At 39.7% G+C, this 15847-nt stretch overlaps 1 protein-coding gene across 1 annotated transcript in view; it reads right to left on the reverse strand.

Annotated features, from left to right (window-relative positions):
- Nucleotides 1–15847, reverse strand: part of MORC2 (MORC family CW-type zinc finger 2) — a 29502-nt gene that overhangs the window by 10056 nt on the left and 3599 nt on the right. Inside the window, exons 2-15 of the mRNA XM_081966622.1 lie at nt 12200–12253; nt 11449–11483; nt 11047–11115; nt 6462–6552; nt 6035–6143; nt 5760–5919; nt 5248–5359; nt 4909–5034; nt 3097–3176; nt 2643–2725; nt 1629–1714; nt 901–1041; nt 292–446; nt 29–157 (exon numbers count right to left, since the gene is read on the reverse strand). Coding sequence (XP_081822748.1) covers nt 29–157; nt 292–446; nt 901–1041; nt 1629–1714; nt 2643–2725; nt 3097–3176; nt 4909–5034; nt 5248–5359; nt 5760–5919; nt 6035–6143; nt 6462–6552; nt 11047–11115; nt 11449–11483; nt 12200–12253 — 1430 coding nt within the window. The remainder of the gene's footprint in view (nt 1–28; nt 158–291; nt 447–900; nt 1042–1628; nt 1715–2642; nt 2726–3096; nt 3177–4908; nt 5035–5247; nt 5360–5759; nt 5920–6034; nt 6144–6461; nt 6553–11046; nt 11116–11448; nt 11484–12199; nt 12254–15847) is intronic.

Here is a 15847-nt window from a genome sequence, read left to right on the forward strand (position 1 = left end):
CAGAGGAAATCTTCAATTCACCACTTACCACACTGAATAGTGGTTGGGATCTCCATGGCTCTCCGCCTTTTGTAACGCAGTTCGTTTGATGGCGGCTGATTCCAGTTGGCAGAGAGGTAGCCAAAATCATCCCAGAACTTGCTAATGCCTTTCTGAGCTGGATGTTTTTGAATTAAAAAATAAATAAATAAATGTCTTTTTTCAAATGAACAACCAATGTCTCCATGTTCTTAGGGCTTCTTTCCCATTATTCTTCCTCCTTTCCTCCCCCCCAACTCCACAACTTCTTACCGATCTCAATATCCTTCCAATACTGAGCCAAGTGCTCTCCCATTGCTTTTAACAAGTGCCGGTATTCTTTTGCATCTGCAAAATCCTGCTTGTTGTGTGTCGGTTCCAGAACGAGATAGGGGACATCCACTACTCCAACTACACCGCCGCAGGCCCTACGGGGAAGGAACACGGGGTCATATTTGCCGGCATCAACCCAACACCCTAATAAATGTCAGAGAAGAAATACAGGGAAGACGGATTCCCCGCGGCAACAAATAGGGGAATGTGTTGGGAGTAGATGGACCCGAATTACAGCGTAATTGGGGCCCAAAATTTATGTTTACTAAGTGAGAAATTTGTTAAGGGAGTTTTGCTCCCATTTTATGACTTCTCTCGCCGCGGTTCTTAAGTGAATCGCTGCCGTTGTGAAATTAGTAACACGCTCGTGAAGTGAATCTGGTTTTCTGGAAGTCTTTCTTTTTAAGAATATAAATTCCAGCTCTTATCTCTCACAGATTTTTTTTTTAAAAAAAGGGTCTTCTTCTACAGCAAGAAAAGACGGTCCCGCTTCTTCTAAAAAGAGGCCTTCGATGACAAAGGGGTGGGGAGGACTCCGCGGGAACTCACATGCCGCCTTCCAGCTGTGGGCCCACCTTCTCGTACATCTTAATCAACCGACTGCAATTGTAGACAAACATCCCGTCCAGATGGCGCTGCTCTATGTTCACACCGAAAATGAAGTTCAGTTCTTTGGGCTCTTTAAGTGCTCTGCAAAGAGGGAAACCGAGTCAAAAGGAAATCCGTGGATATTTATCTGGGGAACAGGGATTAGAACCCTAAAAGGAGGCTCACAGGAGTCAACATTCTTGCCCTTTTATGAAGGGATGTGCAGCCAGACTCCCATGTAGAGTGAAAATAGGGGTAAGAGCAGGTATTGTTCTCCAAGGGCTCGGTACAACTATTGGTTATATATCTATATCCCTGCCGCCCAGAACGGGCCGAAAATGAGGCGCGCTGAGGTGGCAATAAGCAAATGGCAATCCCGGCAGCCTGAAACAGCTGATCCAACCGACAATCAGCTGCTTGTGCTAATCAGGCTGTGCTGAAACTGAAAAACTGGCTGTTTGCTGTTTTCTGTTAGGAGGCAAATTGCTGGGAGGCAGAGGCAGATTTTCCCCCCCCCCTTGTTTTCCTCCCCAAAAGCTAGGTGCATCTTATACGGTAATTCACTTTTTTCAGTGCCGTTGAAACTTTGCTTTTCCCTATTTTTTTTTACTTCTCTAATGGACCACTTATTTGAAGAGAGAGAGAGAAAAAAGCAAGGAACATGAAGGAACGGTATCTTTTCCACTCACCGCTGTTTTGCCTCCCTGATCCTCTTTTTGACATCTGCCTCTCTTCGTACGGTTATTGCTATGTCTTGAGCCTGGCGTAACATAACCTACAGATGTAAAAAACACCTCAACTTAAAACAGGGAAGTAATGTAATTTGTCTGTTCAACGTTCGCGTCTTTAAAACAACAGCTCACTCGCTCAAGGCCTTAAGCACAGTGAGACCGAGCACTACTGTCTGCTTATAGAGTCTAGCTGCCATTCAGAAAATCTATTCACACGTTCGTTCTATTGATTTCGGAAAACATCATACATCTGGAACTCACAAAAGTTAAAGGTAAAATGCATGCTAGTCGTTCCCGGCTCTAGGGGGCGTTGCTCATCTCCGTTTCAAAGCCGAACAGCCAGCGCTGTCTGAAGATGTCTGTCTCCGTGGTCGTGTGGCCGGCATGACTCAACGCCGAAAGGCGCATGGAACGCTGTTCCCTTCCCACCAAAGGTGGTCCCTATTTGTTTACTTGCACTTTTAAACGTGCTTTCGAATTGCTAGGTTGGCAGAAGCTGGGATAAGTAACGGGAGCTCACTCCGTTTGGCAGCGCTAGGGATTTGAACCGCCAAGCTGCCGACCTTTCTGATCGACAAGCTCAGTATATTAGCCACTGAGCCACCGCGTCCCTTCGCAAAAGTTACGCATGCACAATTTTGTGGAGATAAACTATCATAAAAGAAGCATACTTCTGCTGAGGTTTCAAAATGTTCAGCTCTCTCTTCCTACTTCAGACATGAAACATTTTTTCAAATTAAGTCAGGCATGATTATATCATTATACGTGCGCGCATATGTACACGTATATTATTATTATTATTATGGTGCATCATCAGAATAGATATTCCAGCAATTTTGACCATGAACCTTTAACCTTTGTCCTTCCCGTCTACCAAGCACAACCAGTTCTTTCGTTCAGCTAGAGATTTCTCTGAATCTCTTCTTGGAGAACGACATTTCACATTAGCAGTCAAATGCAGTGTGTATTTACCCTGGACTCTCTACTAAGGTCTCCTCCCAGCCGCAGTTCTAAAGCACGGGCTTTGCTTTCCGCTTCTCGGGCCTTCTCTTCCACTGTAAGAGAGAAATTAACCTTTAGAAAATGTGTACAGGAGGTCTTCGGCGTGCAACCAGTTGCTTCAAAGCTATGATGGAGTCCCACCTTGGAGGTGGTTGGCCCCTCCCATAGGAAACAGAAGAGGAGCGAATGGGGAGGGGGTTTTGCAGGAAACAATTCGTTCCTTCGGTCGTTTCAAGAGTGGAAAGTTCTGTGTATGACTTTAAGTGACTGGGCCAAGTTTGCCTTGCCCTGCATTTGGAAACTAGTTATTTGGCAGCTCTCCAAGCGAGATAAGGTTCGTGTGGATAAAGATTCCTCTGAAAGACTGTTTCATAAGCCTTGCCGACTGTGAATGAAAGGAATTCCTTTCTATTCGGGGACTCACCAATCCGAGCCATATGCTCTGCTTTCTTCACCTCTTGTTCTGCTCGAGTTTTGAAGCGCTTGGATGTGTACTTGTACATCCTGCAAGAAGTTGCAAGAAGAGGGAGAGGAAGAAGAGAGGGAATGCGTTAATACGGCCACAATCCACAAAAACCTGTGCATTCCATACGGCTTGTATTTCTCTTGGATATTTAACGATAGAGCAGGCTTCCAATTTCTTAAGATGTATGCTCAGCTAGACCCACACAGCATTTGCTAATCTCGAAATGCTTGAGAAAAAAAATTCTGGAAAAAGCCACAGAAAACCATTTCCTTATTGTCCTTAAGAAAAACTGGAGAAAAAGTTAACTGGAAGGAGCCCTTAATTGCACCCTAAGTGAGCAAAACAAATCTTTAAAGAACCAAAAGATTATGATTCCAGCTGTTCTATGGTTATACAATCGGGCTCCCTCTGCCTGACCGCACAGATGTGGATTTTGAGCCTGAAATCAAGTAATTTAACTCCTACCTGATATTTGACTATCCACAACAAACAGCAATTTCATCGAGAGGTTAAAAATACAAAGTAATCTATGAATTACGACAGTAATTGGGACCGGAATGTCTGTCACTAAGGGATGGAGTCATAAAGCGTGACCGTACGTGATTGCATTAGTGATGGCAATCCCAGCACTGCCATTCTCAACCGAATTCCACTGGTCATTAGCCAAAAGCCCACACTCCTCCCTTAAGCCAAGCCATTCCAGACTGGGTCATTCCCAGACCCGAACTTCGGTTCTTCCAGGACTACCTCTCCTTCTTCTCCCCCTATCTCTGCCCCTTTGGTTGCCCTGCACCCTGCCTAGTAACTCCACCGTTACGTGCCACAGACACCACGCAGAAAATCTCGCGTTGACGACAAGGTTACTTCTCAATCAGTTAAATAAATCACCGTGGTTGTAAGACATCCTAAGTGATTAGAGCTTGCTATTTTACTTCCACATTCTCCATTAGCTCTGCTTGTCGGAAGCCGATTGGGAAGCATGCAAAAGATGTTGGCTCATCCCGAAATGCTCTAATTGCCCCACTCCTGGCAAGTAAAACAGGATATACTGTAATGACCAGCACAGCAAGTGATTTTTACATTCTGAATATAAGATTACCAGGTTTTGTGTTGTGGTACATAAAATTAGACAATGAATATTAAAAGCAATCGAACTTGCTTGATTAGGGAATGGCTTTGCCTCAGCAAAGTCATTTGTTTTTACGTCTGCTACTGTACTAAATTTTTCTCAGATCTGCCAGAAGGCTCCATAATTTCACAAGTTAGATATGAACTAAGAAGAATGAAGCCTTTAATATTTTCGGATCTTCAGGATATTTAAAAACGTTTTTCTTTTCTTTTCTTTCTTGCTTTCTGCTGGTTAATGACCACAATAGGTATCTGTTCGTCTCGTTGCAAGTCTTTCACGAGCATTTCCAGTTCTCTTTAATCTGTGAGCCAAAACTGTGCAAATACCACGCCAGGAGTAGAGATATATGGATACCAAATTTCATGCGGGCTTGCGCGACGCGTAAAAAGGGAAAGGTCAAACTGATAAATCAAAAACAACCGTAATATCTTGCATGTTGATGAAAGAATTAGATGATGAATGCAAGCTAAATCTGAAGTATGTTGTGATGAGAGCAGGTGAGCCGAGAGTTTGAAAGATGGGCTAAACCGAAAGGGGATTCCAACTGAACATTCGACTGATATAGGATATAGCAACTCGAGTTTGTTTTGATATTTGAAGAGAACTCGCTGGCTGCAAAACAACTTGGCTGTGCATCATACCTAGGCTTGTATAAGCAGCAGGAGAGGCGTTTAGTTTGCACTTTGTGGCCATGGATGAAAATCCGCATTCTGGGATCAATGTAGAGCACAGCAGCATAAGCCCGGAAAGAACGACGTTCAGGTTTCCTGAAACGAAACACAGGCTTACAGATCAAAGAGGGGGGAGAGAGAGAGAGAGAGAGAGAGAGAAAGCAGAGCACACATCATCCTAAAAATGTTCTCTCATCGTACTAAATTCATCGTCTGCAAACGGAGTGATTAACAGCATGCAAATTATGTTATCCTTGATTAAAGATAGAATAAAAGCGGAGCTTAGATTGCGGACTCTATCAAACCTACGTTCCCTCGGGTGGAGTTTCAGCCATCTGGATATCTCGGGGGTCAGAGGTCACATCTAGCTCAGGTTCACCATTGTCCATCAATTTGAGGTTGAAGACGATCACCAAGGTCCCTGGAGCAAGAGACACACAGTGCCATTAGTCCTCCCGTGTGCGCAGTCTTCCTTTTAATAGATAGACACACACACTGGGTCTATCGTGAAAACATGCTATGTTGAAAACTCTTGATTTCAAAGAATACTTTTTTTTAAATAGAATAACAGTTGTTTCACTTAACAAGATAAAAATTTGGGTTTTCTGTGCTCAATTGTGCTCAATTTCCTGTGCTTAATAGAAATAAAATGATAGAGTTGGAAGGGACCTTGGAGGTCTTCTAGTCCAACCCCCCCCCCCCCCGCTTCGGCAGGAAACCTTATACCACTTCAGAAAAATGGTTATCCAACGTCTTCTTAAAAACTTCCAGTGTTGAAGCATTCACATACTATCCCGTTAAAGTGTGTTAAAATACACTACCTTTCTCTCCAAAAATCTTGTCAAACTGTTGCATCACTTCCTGTTCCGATTTGAAAGGAGAATACTTGTAAATCAATTCCGTCTCGATGGAAAACTTATCCATGTTGTCTGTCAAAGGCTCTCTGGTGCGGGCATTCCAGCTGGGCAGCGGAACAATCACCTGCAAATTATTATTTTTTTAAAAAAAACAAAAATTGCTTTAGAATGATTCCACTTTGATGGTCTTTCAAAAACCGGCGCGTTCTCAATTTTATCACGGCGAATGTCTTGCAAACCTCGTCAATGCCTTCCTCTTCGTGAAAGGTGCGAGACAAGAAGAGACACGTCATACTGTTTTCCTTCTTCGTAAAGAGGATGAAATCCTTGCCGATCCGCATGGAACCTCTGCAGAAAAAGAGGTCAGCTTATGGAACATCAAAATCAATCCTGCCGGGACATAGGGAAAACGATATGGCAGGGGACAAGCTCACTAAGTTTAATTAGCCGAAAATCGGGAGAGGGCTAAGCGAAAATTCAGAAAAGCTCAGCTTCTGAGATGAATGGAATCTGACTATAAAGGTTTTTCAATTTAACGGAAGATCTTTCTGATGAAGATATTCTTTCCATTGCGCTTACTTTCATTCAGTTAAGTAATTTTTTTTTTCTTTTTAGCATTTTAATGAAACAAAAAAGTGCTTGGGAGACGGGACTCCATATACCTACGATTTTAAGCCATTTCCATATTGTCCAATCTGGGTGGATTCTGGGGACCGTTTGGCAGATTTACCAAACTGAATCACACTTGCAGCGTCATCTGAAAGCAATACAACAAATAGATACATATGTTACTAGCTCCCTCGGGGTACCGAAGCGTCAGGTAAAGGTTTCTTCCAGGTTATGTTTCAATTTTCATAACCTCGGTTCAGAAGGTGAAAAGGTAGACGTGAATTCACAAAGCCACTTGGGAACCACTCCCCTTCTTCTGACAATAAGCTTGAAACTGATCTTCAATCATAACAAAGGTATAATTGCTAGGCAATGATATTGTATGGCAAAGAGGTTGTAGTTGGAAAGAACTATTGTCTTCCGTACTGGGAAAGCCACGGAACAGTTTTCTAGATTATAGCCTTTTCATACCCATCTCTTTTCATCAATTTATCCCGGGCATTCCAATTAATTTCATTCATGTTAGCTCTGAAAATAAATTGTTACTGTTCAAGCAGCATATATAGTTTTGTCACCAAAAAAAAAAAAAAAATGGAAGCGTTTGCTTAAAGCTTCTGCTGCCTTTTACTTGATTTCTTAAATCTTGTGAGGATGTCACTTTTTAAAATGCAAGGCTGTATATGGATGCCTGATAGATGAGCAAACTGTCAATACAATTAAAATCCATTTCCTTTGTCTGGCTGTGAACAGCCATATAACAGGTACGTAATGAAAAGAGATTGTGGATTTTGAAAATATTAAAACTATCTTCAAAGTCATATTCCATGTTGTGCAGTTCTTTCTTCATAGAACCGAACCACCATAGCTCATAATTTTAACAACCAAGATGATTTATTCATTCCTTTTCTATACAAATATAATGGGGTTGATTAGACTAAAACATTTTTTTGTTGAATAAGCCAGGGTATACCGTTTCCCCTAAAATAACACCTCCACGGATAATAAGCCCAATTGGGGCTTTGGAGCGCATGCACTAAAATAAGCCCTCCCCCTACAATAAGCCCTCCCTAAAAATATTGCAACACAGTAGCAGCCAGGAGGTGACCACGCTCACCGCCTCCACCTCAAAAATAATAAGACCTCCCCGAAAATAAGGCCAAGCGCTTATTTTGAGGGTCAAAAGAAGATAAGACCCTGACTCATTTTGGGGGAAACACGGCAAGATGTACTGAAATTTTTGTGTGAATCAAAACTCCAAGCTAACTACCCAAAAACTGGTCATTAAACTGGAGGTATTAATTAGCTATGAAGATTGTCAGCCAAAGGCCTATTTCAATGCCTGGCACGATTTCTGAAACAGTCTGCTCAGTATTTCCCGCTCACTGAATTATTTTACAGACGGTCCTCAGTTACTGACTGCTTGTTTAACAAACCTTCATAGCTATGAAGAAACTGAAAATAGCAGATTTATGACCAACGGTCCTCCAAGTCGTGGCTAACACAGCATCCCCACAGTTACGCGATTGCGATTTGGATGCTTGGCTAGTGGTGTACATTTACAATAGCCATGGGGTCCTGCAGCCCCATGGTTGCCATTTGGAATGTTTGCCAGTTTTCAATCAAGTCACTGGGAAAGCCAGTAGGAAATGGCAAGCTGCAGTCACGCCCTTAAGGGTGAATCCCTTAACAACCACAGCTGAAAATTACATCACGGGTTGGTCACATATTTCTCTTTAGGACTATGTGGCTTAGTGACAGAGTTGCTGGTCCCAATTATGGTTGGTAAGTGAAGACTACCTTATATAGCCTTAAAGTTCTGATACAAAGAAAAGATAGTGTCAAAGAATATGTTTCAAAGAAATAAGTTTCAGCCAATAGCAATACTGAAATTTTTATCAATCCAAAAAGCTAGGCAGAAAAAAAACAAAACAGAACTAGTAAAAGTTTCCCATGTCCAAGGCATAAGATTGTCAACCGAAATCATGTGTACAGCTTTTACAACAAGATATTGTATCAGTTTTAACTGTATTTTCCACTGTTGGGCACTAGGTTTGGCGCTAATTGCTTCTTTCCGCTCTTCGGTTGAAGCCGCGTTTTCCCCTTTCACTTTTTAAATAAGTGATGTGTGGTTACTTAATTTCACTTTCTTTGGGGCTTCCGGTTCTGGGGATTTTTAACCCTTTTCTCTTCCAGTCTACAGACAAGTTCCATTTTCCAGCCAAGCCAAGCCAAGCCCCGTGGGATGGTCCATTCCGGGGGCTACGATGAATCTAATCATCTCTTTGTGAGGTCCCATTTTTACTCCTATTGGTTTAGTCAAAAACAGGTCGCTGGACCTTGCCCTGTTAGCAAACCATCTAACTGCAAGAAGGCTATTAAGAGTTTTTAATTCTCGAAGTTGTGGTCCAAGCCCCCCTCTACATTTAGGCTAACTAGGCAATGGGTCCACCTGGAGTCCAGTAAAACCGTCATCATGCCCTGAATCCTGAGGAAGAACCATTCGTTCTATGCTGATTGTCACTGGGATTAGGGGGGCGCTTATCATAGGGTCGTCTCCTCTCCGCTGTCACTGTCTTGATCCAACTTGGGGCCTTTGATCGGCATTCCCTCACCTTCGCTGGACGATGGGGTTGAACTCTACGATCTCAATCCCTCTTAATGATCCCTCTCGGGAACTAAAGGTTGCTTTAGTCTTCTTGGGAGCTTCGCAGGTGTTTGTATTTGGCCCTGGGAAGGACAATCGGCTGCTTGGTGGCTATCTTTGCCACATCGGAAATAGCATATGTTGCGACGCCTAAGGCTGGCCCTCCCCTTTCCCATCTGGGGTGAATCCTTCCTCTCTGGGGCATAAGTATGTCACTGCTCCCAGCCAGTGCATTCGTGAAACGTCGTCAAGTCAATCTCCACCTCACCAGCCAACTTGTACCATTGGCGGAGGGGTCTCAGTGCTCCTCGTGACAGACAGATGTAGATCTTGCGGTCTCGGAAGTACTCAACCAGCATTGCTTGGGCCAGTCTACTGGCTTGGGGCCCTTGGTGATCTCTCAGCTTTCTTGCTTTCTTGCTGACATTTCATTACCCAAACTAGGTAACATCATCAGTGCTAGTAAGGAGTGCAGTGGTGGCTTGCTCTGTCAGTGTTGGTGGGTGGGGGTGATCTTACAGATTCTTTGGTTGGGCTGTTTACTGTTGGCTCTTTGGCAGTTTTTTGATTGGAGTATTGTTTACTTGATTGTTGGTCTGAGGTAAACCTTGTCTGAGGTTAACCTGAGGTTAACCATCTATGCTGATTTGGGTGCCAACTGCTGGTGGAGAGGTGTTTTGAGTCTTTCTGTTCTTTTCTGAGTTGGGTAATAGTCCCTTTAGCATAGTCTATAGATGTTGGTTCATATCTATGTGTCTATTGAGGGCTGATTTGTCAAGAGTGCCAGCCTTCTAGAAATTCTCCGGTGTTTTTGGATTTCGTCTAGGCTAGATTGTCATATTTTCCCAATTGAAGCTATGGTTATATCTGTTTGTATGTTGTGAAATTAAAGGGTCTTCACCACGGCTCCTGATGGGTAGTTGGTGTTCATGGATATATTCTGCCAGCCTTCTGCCTGTTTCTCCTACATAGTAGTTGTTGCAGTTCTTAGATTGTATGTTGTAGATTACTCATTTTTTCTTCTGGGGTTGTTGAGTCTTTTGCTTAGCTTAGGATGTTTTAGAGGGCTTTAATTGGCTTGTGTGCTACGCCGATTCCACGTAGTTGTAGTAGTCTGTTGGGGGTGTCTGAGATATTCTTTATGTATGGCAGTATAATTCTTTAGTTGTGCTATATTGGGTTGACAGCTTTGATAAAGTTGCATGGATATCCATTTTGTTGGAAGATGTTGTACAAATGCTCCATTTCCTTTGTTGTTATGAAAAAGAAATCCTTATTTTTTTAAAAAAAGTTGTCAATTCTAGTTGTTTGTATTTTGATCAATTTGCATAAAATATTATTCCTCCAAAATCAACATTACAGGTAGATAAAACAAACAAGAAAGGAAGCTCAAATATAAAAAAGCAAATGATACCAAGACAGCTATTCTTTATACTTAAGTTTGTACTTTATGATACTGAATATTTTATAATTTCAAAGCTCTATTTGAAAAAGACCTTATAATTTTCCTAAATTGTTAAGTTTAAGAAAAAAAACATGCTCATCCACTTGGCTGACAGTTTAAGTCACAGATGTATTTTCTTTAAAAAAATTCTGGAATACTCCACGTCAGACTATTTAATAAAACAAATTACTTATACAAATACACAAATTCATATCAAATTGATTATCACTAATATGGCAAGTCAAAAAACATTCAGTTGAAGAAGTGTGATTTGTGAGCAAACGTACATGATTACCAGATTACAATAACTCACTAAATTACCGTTTTGAAGGCATCACGCTTGAAATTTCAATTGACTTACCTTTGAAATAGACCTTCAGAGCACACTAGTCAACAGATCTTATATATATATATATATATATTTGTCATTCTGCCTTTGCTGACGTCACAAATATTCTAACAAACCTTGGTAAAACATAATGGATAATCCATACTTGATGTACTGTAAGCTGTCAATTTGAAATATTCTTTTTTCTCACTCTCTTTTTACTTACTTTGGTCCATTCCAGCTCCATCATCCAAAAAGCACAGCATGAATCCACCTCGAAGATCTTCACGGTTCTCTATGAGAAGAGAAGAGTTTTGAGTGACGAGTCTATAATCCTTCTTTTATATTAGGAATAAAAAAAACTGCAGTGTTCAAGCTGTTTATCATACACTATGTCATATTTTATTGGTAGAACAGCATCAAGAACTTATGGAATAAATGAGTTAAAGTGCTTTAAAGCTTAAGTAAGGGCCTGGGAATGAAATCAGTGACCACACAAACCATTTAACCCTTTCTTAGTTCTCATTAAATATGTACATATTCTGTGTGTTCCACCCACTCCAGTTTCCAATCTGCCTTCTGTGTTCTGTGAATATCTGGCAAGCTATAAGGAAAAAAGTTAACTTACCAGCAAAGATATCTATCCTTGTGGCATTTGCGTCTCTAGAAAACAGCAATAAGGAATTAATTTTAGTTGCAGATCAGCTATCACATCTGATAGAAGTATTGTAAGTTACTTTTATCTGTTCTTTAAGAACTGTTGTACCCTGCAAGAAGATACTTTAAAATCATAGATGAAAATAAGAGCAAGAAAGGGAACACTTTAATGAAGCTAGATAGGCTAGTGAGCAAACTGGCGTAAAGCAGCCAAGATCTTAAAAATTATGATCAATACAATTTTAATCACATAGGAGCTGATTCTATTTATCCATTTTGGTGGTCTTTTTAACTGCAATGGAAATAACATTAGCACAATTGATAGAAGGACACAAAATTATAGCATCACATTGGTACACAAGCATTCTAGGAGGGGGTTAAATACTGCTAAACAGTGTTTTGGATGTGTTATTTTCAATTTAATAAAGTGATGCAAAATAGCACTGAGCAAAGTTCAATAAAAGCATTATTTAAAATTTCCAGCGTAGGGTATGTGAAGTTATTTTTAAAAGAAATCTTTACATTCAAATTTCTCTGTAAGTTCAATAAAACAATGAATTGAAAGCCAGTTAAATCCAGTGCAATCTAAGCATTTTGTAAGCTAATTTTTTTTCATTAGTATTAACAAATTTATTTGCTGACCATTTCACCATTCAAGGTGACTGAATAATGCAAGAAAAACAAAATTAAAACCTAGGAAGTTATTGTGTTAAGTACATTACCTTGCATTATCTACAAGCTCAGCGAGGGCTCCAAACAAGAATTCATGTGTAGTTCTGCAATACCAAACAGAATCAGTAAAAATCCTTTGAATCCGGGAAGCAGTGTACATACATTATAGACGCTATCCAATTTATAACAGATTCTTAAAGCAGCCCAGAAAATTACATAAAACTGTCCCTCAAAAAAGAACAAATTTCTACAATTAACTAGGATGGCAGCATATTCCGTGTTTACTCAAAGACAAGATAAGAGACTGGAGGAGTACAATTTCAGCAAAATAATAAAAAAAATCAACAAAACCTTTTTTTCCAATATTTTTCAAATGTGTAAACTATTAACAATTCGATTTGAAATCGTTCTTGATATATGTAGCATTAAGAAGTTTCTTTTCTGTGAAAGTGGCTTTCCTAATTTTATAATGTTTATAAGAAATTCTGCATACTTTTGGTGATGCAAATGTTCAGAAATGCATGTTAATAACTACTGCTAATCCAGAAAATTAAAGAAAAAAATTAAATTTGTACTTGTAACAATTAGAATCCCATTTTACTATTCTTAACCACACTAATACAATAATAAACCCTCAAAGTAATATCTACATTAACTATTGTTTTGCAGAACAATGGAAAAGTGGCAATTTTTAAAATCACTTTTTCTACTGTTGAGTTTGTAAAACTTGAATAAGGCAATTTTATCATTGATCTAATCAATATCTAAAATGACACAGGCCATTTGCAATCTGACACCAATATGCCATTCAGCGGTGATGTGACTATTTGAAAGAATCTCAAGTCGTATTCCTGTTCACAGTAAAAGCAAATCTCCCTAAAATACAGGGAATAATGACAAATCACTCAGAATACTTGGAGGTTATTTAAAAGTACAGTTAAGTGAAATGAAATACTTCATAAGAGATGTACCGTAACCAACTGCAAATCAATGCTAGAATACTGGTTAATGAGCAAAATCAGAGAAGATACAACGAAGAAGATAAGAAACTATCGTTCACTATATTTATTCAGCTAGTTACTGAAGTTCTGTTTCTCTAGGATGTTTTAATTTGGGTAACTGCAAGTAAGAAGTTGGTTTCCTAGGTGTTTTTCCCCCCAAACTAAGTGTCTTAGCATGTCTTCCCTTTTGAGGAGATAAGGCAGATCAGGCAGATCCAAAAAAAACAAGCTCAGGCACAGTGTTACACCAGATGAGTAACAGAAATAACAAGAAATTATATTATAAACTTGACTATTGAAGAACAGCAAATCCTAGCGTCCAAACCTAACCATATTAGGATTCTTAAATATGAATGTGCTGGGTTTCTAAGAAAAGCCTACGCATTTTTCAAGGACTGGAAAAATAAAACCTCCTATTTCTAGCAAGCGATAAAAGACGGGATGTTTACATTTTTATATCAATTTAATATCCATTTGCTAACACTATATGCCATAGAACTACGAACAGGAACCAGAAAGGCTTCTGCTAAGGCCAAGTGCTGTCGCGGTAATCTTATTCATTTTAACAGATCATGGAAACAACTTACAAATAGTCCTTGTCCGCAATTGGAACCAGAACATCTGTTGCTAAACATCTGTTGCTAAGCACTATGGTTATTAAAATCAAGTTGCACCTGATTTTCAGCCTTTTTCATTACGAACTTTAAATAATGGCTTCTCCCACTCACTTTGCTTGTTGGAAGCCCCCCGAGGAGGTCGCAATGCGTGGGAAACGTAATCTAATCTTGTGAAAGGCAAGAGGGATTGCATTGCAAATTTTATTCTATTCTCTAAGTGTCAGCGAAAAATCTTATTTCAGAAAGCCACACTATTTTCCAATTTCCATTGTGTCTAGATGGACTTGGTCATCTGCATGTTCCCAGGCAGGCGGTTTTCTTCAAAGATGCAATATTATTATTTTTAAAAATGCGGTATAAAATATTTTCGCCAGTTATTACTGAACCTTGTGGAAAACTGTAGAATCTTCACAAGGACCTACTGAAAATAAGCACAGAGAAAGAGGGAACTAGAAGATGGTTCTTCAAATGTTTATCTTCCAAGAAGAGCAAAACCAACAGAAAGATTCTTAACAGATTCCTCTCTTCATCAATCCACAGGTAATAGCCACTGAATCTTCAAGACACAACCGACAGGAAAGGATAAGCCACGGTGGCACAGTGGTTAGAGTGCAGTGCTGCAGCTGCTGAAGGTTGACTACAATTTGGCAGTTCAAATCTCACTAGGCTCAAGGTTGACTCAGCCAACCTTCCATCCTTCCGAGGTGGGTAAAATAAGGGCCCAAATTGTTGGGGGCAATATACTGACTCTGCAAACCATTTAGAGAGGGCTGTAAAGTGGTATATAAGTTATGTGCTATTGCTATTAGTAGAGTACACCAGTTTTTAAATCTGTTGTGAACTTCAATTGTTCTGTCTTATGTCTCAATAAAGTTGTTGATTTTTCCCCAAAACATCTATCAGTATTATTCAATATTCTGAAGTCTCATTAAGTCATAGGTGGATTTTTCTCACCTTTCCTTATTGCATGTGGATTGGTACTCAAATAACTGATTTTATTATATAGATACATAAACAATCCGAAGCATGTAAAATGCACCCTTCACCATGACATGGAGAAAGTTGTGTACAATTCCCAAATTTGATTCTTATCTGAAGATCTATAATCCCAAATTAATGATTTTTTTCTGAAGACTATTTTTAATTCAAATTAAACATTCTATAAACAACCTAAACAGTAACTCACTAAATCAGGAAGACAAAGGATGCTAATAAGCAGCTTCTTGTATATCACAAGACATTTGTTCATTTAGTATATAAACATGTTATTTATGTCATATTATGTATTTATAATACGGCATTTATATTAAATGATCTGATTGATTAGTGTCACTATTAACAATGCTTCCGGGTGAATTCTCGGAGAATCATTAGATCCTCAGCATAATTTATCATTCTCTGTTACTGTAAAAATGGAATTGGAAGTGACAGAGCACAACCAGGCATGTTGTCTTTTGAGAAAATTTGGGATTTAAATTAGCGTAATATATCAAACTGATTATGTACTCTCCGATGACTTTCCCTACTTATTATCCATTCAATGCTTTCTCTCCACTTAGTTAGGGTTATTCAGACAATCACAACTATTTATTATTAAATTGTTCACGCTGAATTCAGTCAAATGCTGAAAACATTTAATTACATTCAATATCATCTACGCAAGTTTGATGGTTCCAAGCGGGAAACAGAGCCAGGAAACTACAGACCAATCAGTCTGACATCAATATCTGGGAAGATCCTGGAAAAGATATCCAAAAAACAGATCTGCGAACACCAAGAAGCAGAAGCCAACATGGGTTTATCAAAAACAGATCATGCCAGACAAATCTTATTGCACTTTTTGACAAGTGACTAAATCAGTGCATCAGTCAATTGCTGTGGACATATTGGGTTTCCGTGAGGAATTTGACAAAGTAGATCACAACCTACTTGTTAAGCTTAAAAATGTGAGATAGACAGCATTATCACCAGATAGATTTGTAACTGACTGACAAACAGCACTCAACGAGTGATCCTTAATGGTACTATATCCACATGGAGGGAAGCAAGCAGTGGAGTATCACAAGATTCTGTCTAAATA

This window comes from Natrix helvetica (genome assembly GCF_964273705.1).
Source record: "Natrix helvetica genome assembly, chromosome: 14".
In the NCBI taxonomy this organism is placed as follows: Eukaryota; Metazoa; Chordata; class Lepidosauria; order Squamata; family Natricidae; genus Natrix; species Natrix helvetica.